Source organism: Mytilus trossulus, chromosome 4, assembly GCF_036588685.1.
Source record: "Mytilus trossulus isolate FHL-02 chromosome 4, PNRI_Mtr1.1.1.hap1, whole genome shotgun sequence".
NCBI classification, from domain to species: domain Eukaryota; kingdom Metazoa; phylum Mollusca; class Bivalvia; order Mytilida; family Mytilidae; genus Mytilus; species Mytilus trossulus.
This window is the reverse complement of record NC_086376.1, coordinates 76926275-76941215: the sequence shown is the minus strand read 5'-3', so window position 1 is coordinate 76941215 and position 14941 is coordinate 76926275. Positions and strand designations below refer to the sequence as shown.

Genomic DNA, 14941 nt, shown 5'->3' with positions numbered 1-14941 from the left:
GGTATATTTGTCCAATTTCTGTATTGTAAATTCGATATTTGTTCACTTAGATACATGAAATTAACTGAAACTCGAAAATCAATACATTTTATAAAAAATCAACATGCGCTTGCCCTGCATTACATGTAACAGTATCCGTCCATACCAATTTTAAGCAAATTAAATCGTCTTGCAGGCCTGCAGATTTTTTTGAAAATTTAGTGTTGACCACAAGAACCGGTTTTGCCACAACATAACAATTTCAAGTTTATTTACAATTTACACAGTGTGTATATGTAAAGTATGTTTAAATGAACATAGGTTCTCATAGTTTATGACTTTATTTATTATAGGTTAAAACATACAGGCAAAGTTTAGATGTTTATGAAGTGTCCTATATTTTGACTTTAGTGGAACCTTAATAACCAAAACAATCAAGACGAAGTGTCAAATATTGTTACTTTGGACACCTAACAAATATTTTCTTAATTATCTTTTCAGCACCTACTTGTTAATAATGGAAACAGAATAGTGGATTAAATAGATAGTACAAATTTCACAAAACAAAATAAACTTAATGTGTTGAAAATTCAAAACAAAAATATGGCGTTTATAACAGTCTGTTTCATTAGATGATACAGGTATATGATGTTCAAATATATCCTATACAATATTTTAAAACAATCAGAGACAAATTTAAATAACACAAACAATATCAAATATAGCACTAACAAATAAACACCGTCATCACCGAACTAATCTCTGAATTATTAATCCAATCGTCAGACATAGTATGGATATAACCGGTGTGCCTGAAAATACAGAAATAATGTTATGAATAACTGTACAATTATAACAACTCTTTAATTCTTTTTTTCTAAAGACAGACATTCGCGTGGTTTAGGAAAAAAAAACCTGTTGAAATTACTTTTTCTAATTTAGTTCATTAACATTAAATGTCACTAGTTCTCCTGCATTAAATAAGCATTTCAGAGCATATTTCTATCAGTGACGCTTGTGACAAAAATGTATATTAAATACGCATTTCAGAGCATATTTCTTTCAGTGACGCTTGTGACCAAAATGTTAATCAACTAATCCCTGTATTCATTTGTTCATATTTCAAGTGCTATTTTTTTTTCACAATTAATACAGAATTTTAGTTTGCTTTCTTACACCTTTTTTGTCAGTAAAGTTGCTGATGAAGGTTAATTAGTAAAACATTTGAGAACACAATAAACTGCACTGTTTAATTCTTAAGTATACTGTTCACATTGTAGCTATTGATTTGACACTTACTTCAGAAATAAACACACCAAAAATGATTCTTAGAATCCGATTACTAAAACTAAAATTGAAACAATCATTCATTTAAAGTAAACATTAACTACATTGACGGTTTTGTATATTGTCCTTAAAATATTAAAGTCACTACGTTGAGTGCAAACGTTACACTAAGCGACCACTGCAAACTTGACTAAAGTGCTAGTTATTTCATTAGACTACTAATATCTAAAAAGCAACCAAAGGATTTTTTTTTAACTCGAAGGACACTGCTAATATAAACACACAATACATGTTTTATAAAATTCTATCAAGTATTATACATATGAGAGCACTTACAATTGCAATTGTCAATATTCTACCGAATTTCGGTGGGGTTCGTGGAACTCAATTAATTTTTTTTATACTGTGTTGTGTTGTTTGTATTATGTGTTGTTCGTTTTTTGTCTTTTCTCGTTTTTTTATCAGTTTGTCATCAACTTATAAATTTGGATATCCCCCTGATATCATTAGAAATGTATCAACAAATGTATATAAATGAACTTAAGTAACATTTGTTGAATTATGAGTCGTTCACTTGAGAAATTTAAGACGTGAAAACACTTCGGTGACATAATAAAGTGCAGAAGGAGCAAAAAGAAATGAATATAATCTAACATTATAAACATATGGTGCATAAAAGAAAGAACTATGAAATTATTCTGCGCTATTCAATAACTATTTGCACTCAGATAGTGACTACATTATAACTACGTTTAATTTTCATTTTCATTCTTCTATTTTCTTAATAAACCTTACCAAATCCACTGCAGTCTTAACATGTTATTAGAAAAAAATCAAGGTCATTCGTATATTTTTTACAACACATGAACTAGCAACATTATGTGACACCCCATTACTTTAATTTAATGCTACGTTAATACAGCAAGGTTGTTTAAAAAGTCTTATCCTATAAATGGTTAACCCATCACATCACTTTCTTTTAAAATTTAAAAAAAACTAAATTGTGCAAAAAAACTTTGAAATTCCTTAACTGGGATAAATTATTTTGAAAAATTGACTTGATCATAGTGAAATCTTTCCATGCATAATTTCAATCGCAATAAATGTCCATAAAGATTATTTATTAGATTGCAATGTACATCTTATGTCACTTAAAGCAACAATTTTGATAAAATATTATAACTAAACGTTAAATTATGATATAAAAGCAACAATCTATGTGGAAATCCTTTGAAATTCTATCAATTGGGACTATCCAAATTGATATCATGACTTGCATGATTTCATATGCAACAAAGTTCAAAACATTTATTTTTCAAATTGAACTGCGCATTTAATGAGATTTGATGCAATAATGCTGATTAAATCTTCTTTTTTTTAAAAGTTAATTATAATGATTAAACTAATAAGATTCACATAATACTTCTAACAATAAAAAAAAAAACCAAACGGAATAATACATGTAAAATATTACTAAACTATCAAGATCCCGACTTGAAATTGACCTCCAAAGAAAGGTTTTGTGAGTCAAATCAGGTTGTATGCACAACAGCTTTTCAATCAAAATAATTATGACATGTAAATTATATCTGATATCCAATAAACCAATCAAACCCATTTTTCATTTCGTGCGTTTAAATAAAATTAAGAAGGTAAATAGGGAACATGTCAAAGAGACAACAACCCAAACAAAGAGCAGACAACAGCCGAAGGCCACCAATGGATCTTCAACGCAGCGAAAAAATCCCAAAGTCGAAGGTGGTCTTCATCTGGACTCTAAATAAAATTGTGTGCTAGTTACTGACATTCCTTAGTTGTATGAGAGGCGATTTACATGCAACATTATCAAGAATTCACCCTTATATCTTTCCCCCACCCTTTAGCAAAGTAATGTTTTTGTTCTAATTAACTGACCTTTCATGTATTAAGATATAAACACGAAATAGATAATATTTAATCATAGACGGAATAGATAGAAAATGAAAGAAGCCAACATGGAACTGAAGGCTATATGGCACACCAGTCAAACATAGATAAATGTCATTATGGTAATTAAAAAAAAATAACGATATTGTTTTTATTCTTCAAATAAATGATAACTTTTAATTTATAGCTTTGCTGTATTACTGCATTTGGTTTCTATATTTACGCAGCACTTATAATTTATGTCTTATTCTATAATTCTGTACATTTTTCATTTTAGAAGAGTTCGTTTCGCAATAAGTTATATCATGGTATTGTATTAGAGGCACACATTTGTAATATTAAACATGTATAAGAAATTTTACTTGTTATATAACGAAACACAACTCAAAATGTCCAGGTCTATTTCACATGCAAAGAGTAAAAAAATATTTCTTAAATAATTTCTCTGAAACGCGACACTTAACAATTAATAAAAAATGACCTCAATATTTTGGTTACATAGTCATTACGTAAAAATATGTTTAGTAACATTATAAGGTACTAATCAATCAAAGGGGAAAGCACATACACCACAATACATTTAACCTTGGTAAAAAATAAGTACATCAAAAGAAAAACAAAAATATTAAAACCAAGGTCAGGGAAAAAGTAATAAATCATCTTGCTCCATGCAGAAACTTTTCTAGCAGTAAAGTTAAGATAGGACACAATTTGCCTGAATTGATTTCATGAACAGATTTGTTTTACTTAAATTCAGAATTTCACATCAATGTTATAATTGACAGGAGGCTGTAATTGATTGGGTGGCTGTCTGTCATATAACTTTGAATGCTTTAGAAAACATAAGGCGGTTGGTTTTCTCATTGAGTTCTTTCACTTCTTGTGATGCCTTTTATAACTTCACATATGGTATTTTGTTTGTTCAATGTTTAAGACGTACGAGGACCTTAAACTGTTTGTTTCTCTTTTTGAAATACTGTGGTGGATAATTGCCTCATTAAAATAATAATACTTCTCCTTATTTGTATGATTTAGATTGAGACGACATTATCAAGTAATTATTACTCTACTATGAAATGCACAAAAGGGCTCAAAAATGATTTCCAATTTTTCTATAAATTTAAAACTTTATATTCTCGAATTGAATGAGGACATCTTTAAAATTCAAATTTCCGACGAAGATACAAATTAATGTCGTATAGTTGTGGGTTTCTTTTGATGCTACACTATACAAAAACATGTACAATATACAATATTGTGTCAAATTATCCCTAAAAACAAAAATGTGTAGCCCTAAATTATATATTAATTATGTCGAAATTTGGTGTCAAATCCTAAAATTATGTGATTAAAATTCCAATAATTGTCATCATTTTTGGATTTAAAACTTGTGAAGGAAGCATATTCAGGGGAAATTAACCATAACCTCTTAAACTAAACACCCAATGATTAACTTACGGAATGCCTGTAAGAATGATTATTCATCGAGTGGTAACGTGGTCGGAACTTTCTGTTTCGATGATGCCTTCGATTATTCGATAATCGATAGGACCTAAACTTTGTTTGATATCGCCCTGTTTTATGATATCGTCTTGTGTTATGATATCGCCTTGTTTTATGATATCGATGTTTTCTTTTGTAATGCATACACTTTTTCCGATAGGCTGAGTTTGAAAAAGAATGGTATGTTTAAATAACGTATGTCTAAAATGTATTAAATTCATTGTAGTAAGTTTGTTCCCAATTGAGAAAACGATCACGATATTAGTCTCAAAACTATTTCATTATAAAAAAAACAAATAGCATGCAGTTTTTTATCTTTATTAATTTCAATGAACATGTTTATATTTATGAGTTTTGAACAGCGGTATACTACTGTTGTCTTTAGATAACACCAGTCACTTTTTTGTAGACGAAACGCGCGTCTGGCGTATACTAAATTTAGTCATGGTATCTCTGATTAGTTTATGTATCACTAGTTATTTATCATTTATCATTAATAAAGCATGGAAAAGAGTTGGACAAACCTTTACAGATCGTTACACACGTTCATGTGAATGAACATACAAATAGTTATCAAAGGTACCCAGATTATAATTTAATACGCCAGACGCGCGTTTTGTCTTCATAAGACCCATCAGTGCGCTCAGATCAAAAAAGTTATTAAACCAAACAAATACAAAGTTGAAGAGCATTGAAGACCCAATGCTCAGTTATAAAATAGATAAATCAGAAAAAAGATTCGTCTGATGTTTAAAGTTCAAATCATAAAACGGATATGGTTTCAACACATTTAAAGTTATATTTTGAAAGATTAGACTGCACACCTGTCACATTATAGTTTTGAAGTGTTCTACCCAAGCATCATTATGTCATCTTTTTTTCTTTTCGAAAAAACATGAAGCCGTGTGAATGCTCTACCAAGATTTAATTTCAATTTCAGTCACCTAGTTTAATACAAAAAGTTATCGGTGAAAATTAAGTGTTTTTCTATGAAACTCTATAATCTGTTTTCCTGATCAAAGATCAGTTCAGTGCTAGTATATTATTTTGCACGGTATCTGCGGTCGTTTAAAAACAGTATCGACTAACAGACATTTTCAAAACAATAGCGAAATATTTTCATCTATCGAATCTAAATAAAATATCAATTAGTAATTTTCTATGTCATTCAAATGCGTGGCAGAAAATAGTTTTCTTTTAAATTTAAAACAAATTGAACAAGCGTTTACTTACAAGAACAACATATAACTGACTCTCTATAAGCACCAAGTTTTTGATCCCCTTTTTTCATCATATTATTTAATTCTCCTCTAATTGATGATGCATTCGGACCTACAAATGAAACACAAAACATCGTTACATTATTACAGAAATATTTACCTACAATACATGTTTCTTTAACAGTTGTTTCAAAGAAATAATACAAACGTCATCATAAAATAAAGTAATATTATATAAAATAGTGTAAAATGTTAAGAGAAAATTGTTGTGCTATGTAATGGTTATAAGAGAAGCATGGCTTTGACTTCCTTAAACAGAAACGCTCCAAAGTAATATGCATATACATACACGACCGAATGAACCGAAAGGACCTAAACGAAACTTCCAAGGCAGTCTAAGAACAACTTTGAATTAAATTAAGCAGCAACAATCTAATTGAATACTGGAACGCAGTCATTTTTTTGAAGGTGGGGTTATCACCTCTGTGGTGACTTGAGTTATCATTGATTTGTTCATAATTATACATTAACTGTTTACAACATTTTGAATTTTTGAAATAATAAGGCTTGTCTACCTCAGGAATAGATTACCTTAGCTGTATTTGGCAAAACTTTTAGGAATTTTTTGTCCTCAATACTATTCAAATTCGTGCTTTATTTGGCCTTTTAACATTTTTTTATTTAAGCGTCACTGATGATTCTGTTGTAGACTAAACGCGCGTCTGGCGTATATATAAAATTTAATTCCTGGTTTCTATGATGAGTTTATTTATCAAAGCCTACAATTTAAAATTTATAAATTTATATGTGTTTTGTGATAATGACCATTGTGTATAAGTTTCATAACATTTTTTTGAGGCATGCTAAATTATTAGATTGGAACCTAATTTTTGGACGTACGGACATACAAGGATAACACTTAATGCACCATCCGCTGCGGCGAGCGAAAAGAAAATTGGGGGCACACGCTCTCTTCGTGCTTCTTCGTTATATTTGTTGTTATTATAATGATTACGATGATAACACAATAATGACTGCTGTACCCCTATTTTTGACATTTTTACTCTTTGAGTATGTTTGTTTTGTTCACGCATTGTTGAAAATGTAATGGAATTTGATGCGACTGTCACACAAGTGAGAAGTTTAGCTAGCTATAAAACCAGGTTCAATCCACAATTTTTTACATTAGAAAATGCCTGTACCAAGTCAAGAGTATAACAGTTGTTATCCATTCGTTTGATGTGTTTGGACTTTTGATTTTGCCTTTTTATTTTTGACTTTCCTTTTCGAATTTTCCTCGGAGTTCAGTATTTTTGAGTTTTTACTTTTTTCTCAATACTAATATCATATAACCAATATTAGTAATGAGGATTAAATAATTGTAAAAAAGCAATATGTCTCATTATATTAAGAGCGAAATCAGAAAGAAACTAAAATGGTTCCACAGCAAGATTATAAATGTTTAGACATAGCACACAATAGAACAAAACATATTAACAATTTTAATCTTTTTATCTTTATAAAGTATACTTAAGCCCTAATCGTCACAAAAGTCATTTTAAATGGTAATTTTAGTTTTATTATGTGAGATGCACATGCACAAACTTACAATACGACAGCTAAGCCCAGGTTTCAAGGTAATGGGATTTAATTATGCATAATTAAAAACTCTATGACGAAAATTTAATAAAATATAAGGCTAAAACGGAAAAGGAGAAATTAAATGTTTTGCCAGAAAAGTATTTTCACAATTTCAGTATACCTACATGATTAGTCATTACAGGATATAAATTAAGTGATATTTAATAAAGTAACCTCAAGTAAATTCGACGAATAAAAATCAAGTACTCAAATTCAATTGAAGATGAACTGTGGTATATTGCTCATACATGTCCTGCTATGAGATTAGTTTTATTGAAAACAGGATAGCCAAATGATAAAATCAAACATCATATGGTGTTTATGCTTACACGAACATTGCCATAATTTACACGAAGCCTGTTTTTATTTTCAGAATCCCTTGCTTTGTGGTTCAACGAGATAAAATTATCACCCATTGCAAATTATCTACACATTGCATTCTTTATAAGAATATCTATGCACAAAATTTGGGTCAACAGATCAAAAGTTGAAAAGTGGGTTATGTGAAAATGTATTACACGGCATAACACGGTATATCATGCTAACATTAAGATTACTGTCAAAATTCAGACAGCTCTGAAAAGTACTAATACTTCTTGAGGAAATGCGAGGAAATTTTCAAAAAGACAAACAAAATAAAAATTAACAGACAGACTTAAATTAGTATACATCGTGAGTATATAGCGTGGAAATTAATTGGGGGGAAACATATTTAAATAATCAACGACAATTTGTTATTTTAGTCAAGAAGTTTTGCACTCTTTATACTCGTTAAGCACCAATAACGCATGGGGAGATTTCATGTGGTGGTTTCATATCTGATTCATATTAAACGAATAGAGAATATTAGCATATTTTGGTACAAATTTGAAATTAATAATACATGTTAAGTTTAACAAGCAAATGAAAACAATTTTGCATAGGAAAGTCCATATTAGCATAAATAGATTACAGGGTATTTACTTGAACTTGGTAAGACTTGTTAGTGTTATTCATGTATTCATGGTCGTATTATTCACGTAAATGATCTTGCATATGATCACCAGAATAAAAACATAATATAGTTAACGTAATAAATATCTCGCTACCGTTTTGAACTTCATATTTATCACCAGAAAAAAACCATAATATAGTTAACGTAATAAATATCTCTCTACATATTATGTGAAATGCTCGCGTTTAAGTAAAATAACTAGTTGCACGCTTTGTTGTCATGAGGCGAATGAACATATAAATAGGTGAATTATCTACAATTTCAATTACTCCAGGTTGAGATGAAATATAGATATAGGATTAATGTTACGGCACATTAAACCTAAATCAAATAATAATTAAATGTTTTTAAACATGGCTTTCAAATGATAATTTGTTTGTGATATAACTGAATGTTGAAGAAAATTCGATATGACAAAGAAACTGCAGCAGAAAGTATTTGTTTTTTAAGGTACACCAATACAGCAAAAATAATTTACTGCATAGATCAAGACAATTTACAAAATAATTAAACGCTACATTGGTTAAAAATCTACCTTTAAAAATTATTGTACAAACATAATAAACATCAAACACAATACATGTTCAAGCTATGTATGAAGTAATTCAAAAATTCAAATTGTTATAGAAAAGCGCCTGAATAGACATCTGTATTTGCTTTGGTCTCAACAAAGATCTGAATACATTCGTTTTTTGTCGCAACAAAAAGAAATCTGAAGATAACTGTTAGTTTAATAACATGTGTACAAGAAAACATGTTAGTATATATACCTTTAAAAGTTAATTATAAGGTATATGTCAGAAAGCTACAATAAGTTATTCAATCGTCAGTAGTTTGCAATAATAAACAGTTGCTCAGCAAAGTGCAAAGTTCTAAATCGTGCCTAGCATGTTATGACTCAACACCCTATATCCTTTTGGATAGTTGATGAAGGTCGTGAAGCTTAGTGTTTAGTTAATCTTGTAGAGTTTTGAAGCATGTTATAGTCTTTCCGACATTTTTCTTTTTTCCATTGTATTGCCGGCATCCATCTACTCATAATTTCTTATGTTCTTTTTGGTATATTATTCTGTGGTGACCAAGAACAGAATTTTCTCTATTAAATACTCCGCCGAATGGACAGCTTAATTTTGTTTTATTTGAAGGAGAAAAAATTGTACCAACGAAAAAAGTCTGACTTAAGGTAGCACTACAGTCTAACAATGATTTTTTTGTCATATTTTTTTTCTCACATAATTCTGAAGTAAGTATTATTCTGCACAGTTTGTAAAAAATCCCGAAGTCATTATCATATCACAGCAGGGAGTAAATTGATAATGAATTTATGTAAATAAAAGCACATGGTAATTAATCTAAATATATAGGCATTTGGGAGGGGCTAATATGTCAATCATCTGTTGATATCAGTGTCCAGCTGTTAATCCCTGACCACAAGTTATCTCATTGTTTTGAAACAAAAATTATTTATATAACATGGAAGTGAACAAAGAAAAAGAAAACAAGAGTGCACACACTGAAATGTCTCGCCTTCTTTACAAATCATTGATATTATGTTGATAGTCCTAGGTATAAAGCTTTATTACAACTGTCACATAAATTCAACAAACCAAGAAAACATTGACCTTTGAACCATGAAAATGAGGTCAAGGTCAGATGAAACATGCCAGGAAGACATGTACAGCTAACAATTCTCCATACAACAAATATAGTTGACCTATTGCTTATAGTTTAAGAAAAACAGACTAAAACACAAAAACTTAACACAAAGCAATGAACTGTGAAAATGAGGTCAAGGTCAAATAAAACCTGCGCAACTGACATATAGATCATAAAATATTTCCATACACCAAATAAAGTTGACATATTGCATATAGTAATAGAAAAAAAGACCAAAACTCAAAAACTTAACTTTGACCACTGAACCATGAATATAAGGTCAAGGTCATATGACACCTGTCAGCTAGACATGAACACCTTACAATCATTCCATACACCAAATATAGTAGACCTATTGCATACAGTATAAGGAAAACAGACCAAAACACAAAAACTTAACTATAACCACTGAACCATGAAAATGAGGTCAAGGTAAGATGACACCTGCCAGTTGGACATGTACACCTTACAGTCCTTCCATACACCCAATATACTACACCTATTGCTTATAGTATCTGAGATATGGACTTGACCACAAAAACTTAACCTTGTTCACTGATCCATGAAATGAGGTCGAGGTCAAGTGAAAACTGTCTGACGGGCATGAGGACCTTGCAAGATACGCACATACCAAATATAGTTATCCTATTACTTATAATAAGAGAGAATTTAACATTACAAAAAATCTTAACTTTTTTTTCAAGTAGTCACTGAACCATGAAAATGAAGTCAAGGACATTGGACATGTGACTGACAGAAACTTTATAACATGAGGCATCCACATACAAAGTATGAAGCAATCAGGTCTTCCACCTTCTAAAATATAAAGCTTTTAAGAAGTGAGCTAACACCGCCGCCGCCGCCGTAGCCGGATCACTATCCCTATGTCGAGCTTTCTGCGACAAAAGTCGCAGGCTCGACAAAAAACTAAACTAAAGGAAAAAATCTACCATAAAGGAAAAAAAGTACTATGGAAAAGAGTGGGGAAGTAGTTTTGAAAGCCTCTGACTGCCTGTATAAATTTTTTCTCTTTGGTCTTCTTCATTTATTAAAAACAGTTTTATGAATTTTAACTAATTTTCAGTTAATGTGTACTTTTTCAGTCCCATTAAATTAAATATATTTTCAAGAAAAGGGTGGGTTGATCTTTTTATCAACATTTTTTTTTATGCACACTTTTAATGTAGTAGCTAATTTCAGACATAGTTTTACTTTATTTCTTTTTGAAAATTCAAATGAAAATTATTCTTTATATATAGAGAATAATGATGTTAAACATTGATTAATGCAGCTGGTCAATCATATTTTTCTCTTATCTGAGACTGTCTGGAAAGAGGCGGAGCTTTGTCTATATTTAATTACTGCATCACAGATGTTGGTCAGATCTGTGACGTCAAACTCCCGCCAAATGCCAAGTTAGTGTTGGACAGTTCACATATAATGCAAATTTACAGCATTAGAGCATCAAAGACACAAAGTGTGTGGTTCTATTGATATAGTAATTGTATCAGAACACTCCTGGGGTGTTCCCAGTGGAAAGTCTGTATCTATATTGACTTTATAGGGGTTCTATGGGGGAAAATTCAGTTTTTAGGTCATTTCTCAGAACAATTTTTCATGAAAATTGTAAAGAAAAAATGACAATAGAAACTTTATGGGTACCCCCTTTGGCTTGACTTTGATATATATGATTGAAGGGTGTATTTTCTACAATACCGTGTCGCAGTTTTTAGATAATTTGTTTCTAAATGAATTTATGGGTTTCCAAAGATGAAAGGTGAAATAAGGTTTGGCATCCAGCAGTTAAATCAATATATCTTCTTACTGGAGGCATATATCAAAAATCTATGACACGGTTCTGGAGATTGTATATGGTTGATTACAGGGATGAAATCAAATTTTGACTACCATTTGACATGAATGTGCCATTTTCATCCAAGTTGGAAGACAACTTTTTTGGCCATTAATCAGCCATATTTTGAGACTAATTAAATCAAAAATAAATTTATATAAAAATTACAAAAGAGTCATGTTTCAGCTTAAAATGAGTTAAAGATTTTAAAAATCCATTGAGTAGTTTTTGAGAAATTGATCTTTAAATACTGTTGATTGGAGTCAGAAAATCTGACTGTAGTGCTACCTTAAAGATCAAAAGGTGAGTTCAAAAATATGTTTTTTGTAGAGTTCAATATAATTTTCAAATTCTGTAGAACAGCAATAAAAAATACCAATTTGAATGTTTTATAGTAAATTTGCACATACAAATTAAATTCAAGACATTTATTTACAAACAATTTATCACAACGACTTTTTTAATTACACACTTAAAATATGAAATTTACAACAATTTAAAGTTAATGTTATTTTTTTTTTCGTCGATCTGAACATAACTTGAACCGATATTATACCATTTAAAATTCAATCATATGCGTTTCTGTTCGTCTTTCATCTTTAGTGACTCAGAGAACAATTTATCAAGATTCCTCACTTTATTAATGACTTTTTTACTCTTGAAGTTTACAGAAATTAACATTGACTGCTGCCAAATCATGTCTTTTACTTACCAGTAAAATACACTGATACAGCCATACAATCTGTATTAGTCGTAGCGTCTGATACTGCTAGATTAGTAGGTGACGTGTGCAATGCACTGGCTAAATGAGTTACCATTTCTGATCTACAAAACAATGGACAATTGGAATTTGCAAACTTTCTTAAAAATGCTCAGCTGTTAATCCATGCTTAGAAAACAAAAGCTCAATTTCAACAACTTAACATTTTAAGTATCTTCTTCCATAGAATTTGACTGTATACAAAATGTATGTGATGACTTATTGCTTTATGGTTTATAACGAGCAGTAAAATCATTTTGCCATAGAACTTCTTAACAAATCATATATGCAAATGCCAATAACAACAATTGGACTCTGAGAGCCATGATTTGATCCCGATGTTCCATAAGTTACTAAACACATTAAATAACTAAGTCTTTTGAGGACAGTTGTGTACAATAAGTATAAAAATGTCAACTTACTTATCAAAGTTCATATCACCGAACGTCATTTTAAGAGGCGTTACTTTATTAACTGGGATAATATCAGCACACGCTACACGTGGTCCTCCACCATTCGCAGCATGTATCACAAAGGATTTTCCAGCAACTGGAATGAATAAAACTAGTTTCTTCACATTTCCGAAATACCAACGAGATTCCACATTTAACAACCGAAACAATAATAAAATTAACTTTGGCATATTCTGTAAATGAATCCTAAGTTAAGTTGTCGTCTCAGAAACTAAGGTTCGAACTCCCTCGGGCAATGTTTACTCTACATTTGATCATTTTTTTTGGGTTTCTTTTAGTATTATACTAAGTATAGCTTCTTCAGTTTCAATGTATTTATTTATTCTTGGATTCCAAATGTTTGGGTTTTACTGTTTGTGGTGATTGGTATTCCAGTAAAAAGTAAAATTACAAAAATTATAAACTCCGAGGAAATTACAATCGGAAAGTCCCTTATCACATGGCAAAATCAAATGACAACACACATCTAACAAATAGACAACAACTGTCATATTCCTGACTTGGTACAGACATTTTCAAATGTAGAAAATGGTGAATTGAACATAGCTTTATAGCGCTAAACCTCTCTCTATCAAATTCGATTAAAGCGATTCGGACTTTAAAGAGTGTTATTAATAAAAATAAATTATGCAAAATAAAAACTGAACCACATGTTATTCTTTCTTTTTAGATCATATCTAGATGAATGTATTGTTTCTTGCTTATATTATTCTGACTGCGACATAGAAATGCCTTTGTCTCCATCGTCAACTCATAATCCTTAAACCTATTAAAAAAAAAAACATATCTTTCTGAACTGAAATTGTTCCAACCATCATGATTTTAACATCATTATTTTAACATCATTATGCTTATACATAAATGCCTTTTTGAGGTATTGGTATTTCACATATCACTTAAACCTAAAACACCAAATACCTACCACCATATGTTCCAACCAGTGGTAAATACATATCTGTATAGAACTTTCTGCCACTTCCAATGTCATAACGACCCAATTTACTGGACTGATCTCCCAATTCACACCGTAAGTGATTAAGAGGTGAACATTCGTCATAGCCATTCTGAAATAATAATAATTTATATATAATGCAGAAAATAATTTTTTATTTTTGTATAAAAAATTGAAAAGGTAAATATCAAAAATAGTTTGCATTAACCCCAAATTCGTAAGTAACCAGTATCAAAAATTGAAAAGGTAAATATCAAAAATAGTTTGCATTAACCCCAAATTCGTAAGTAACCAGATGGGTGTCACATGTGTAGCAAGATCTGCCAACCATTTAGTAGCACCTGAGACGCCCTGGGTTTGGATGGTTAATACCCTAATTGTAAGTCAATGAAATATGGTTTACAGTTGTCTTATAATCTGCACGTCTCATATCAATGAGGATTATTTTGACACGCACCCTAAGAAGTCGTTGTCTATTGACTTCAACCATTTGTTAAACTTTGAGATAATTTCAGTTCATCATGAACCACTATTGTTAAGTTAATGTATTTTTTAAGAAGTTGTATCAGACTCAGCATTGACCAATCGAATGGAGTTTATAAGGCCACTTTCCTAAATCATGGTTTAATGACGTTGGTATTTGTGCATATTTCCCTCGGTTTTGTTTGCAACCCTGATTGTTTTTTTCTTAATCACTT

General features: G+C 30.5%; 1 protein-coding gene across 1 annotated transcript in view; it reads right to left on the bottom strand.

The window, feature by feature from the left end:
* Positions 1–588: 588 nt before the first annotated feature.
* Positions 589–14941, bottom strand: part of LOC134715999 (uncharacterized) — a 39806-nt gene continuing 25453 nt past the window's right edge. The window contains exons 7-11 of the mRNA XM_063578656.1: positions 14214–14355; positions 13241–13367; positions 12771–12883; positions 5929–6027; positions 589–791 (exon numbers count right to left, since the gene is read on the bottom strand). Coding sequence (XP_063434726.1) covers positions 727–791; positions 5929–6027; positions 12771–12883; positions 13241–13367; positions 14214–14355 — 546 coding nt within the window. The 3' untranslated portion in view covers positions 589–726. The remainder of the gene's footprint in view (positions 792–5928; positions 6028–12770; positions 12884–13240; positions 13368–14213; positions 14356–14941) is intronic.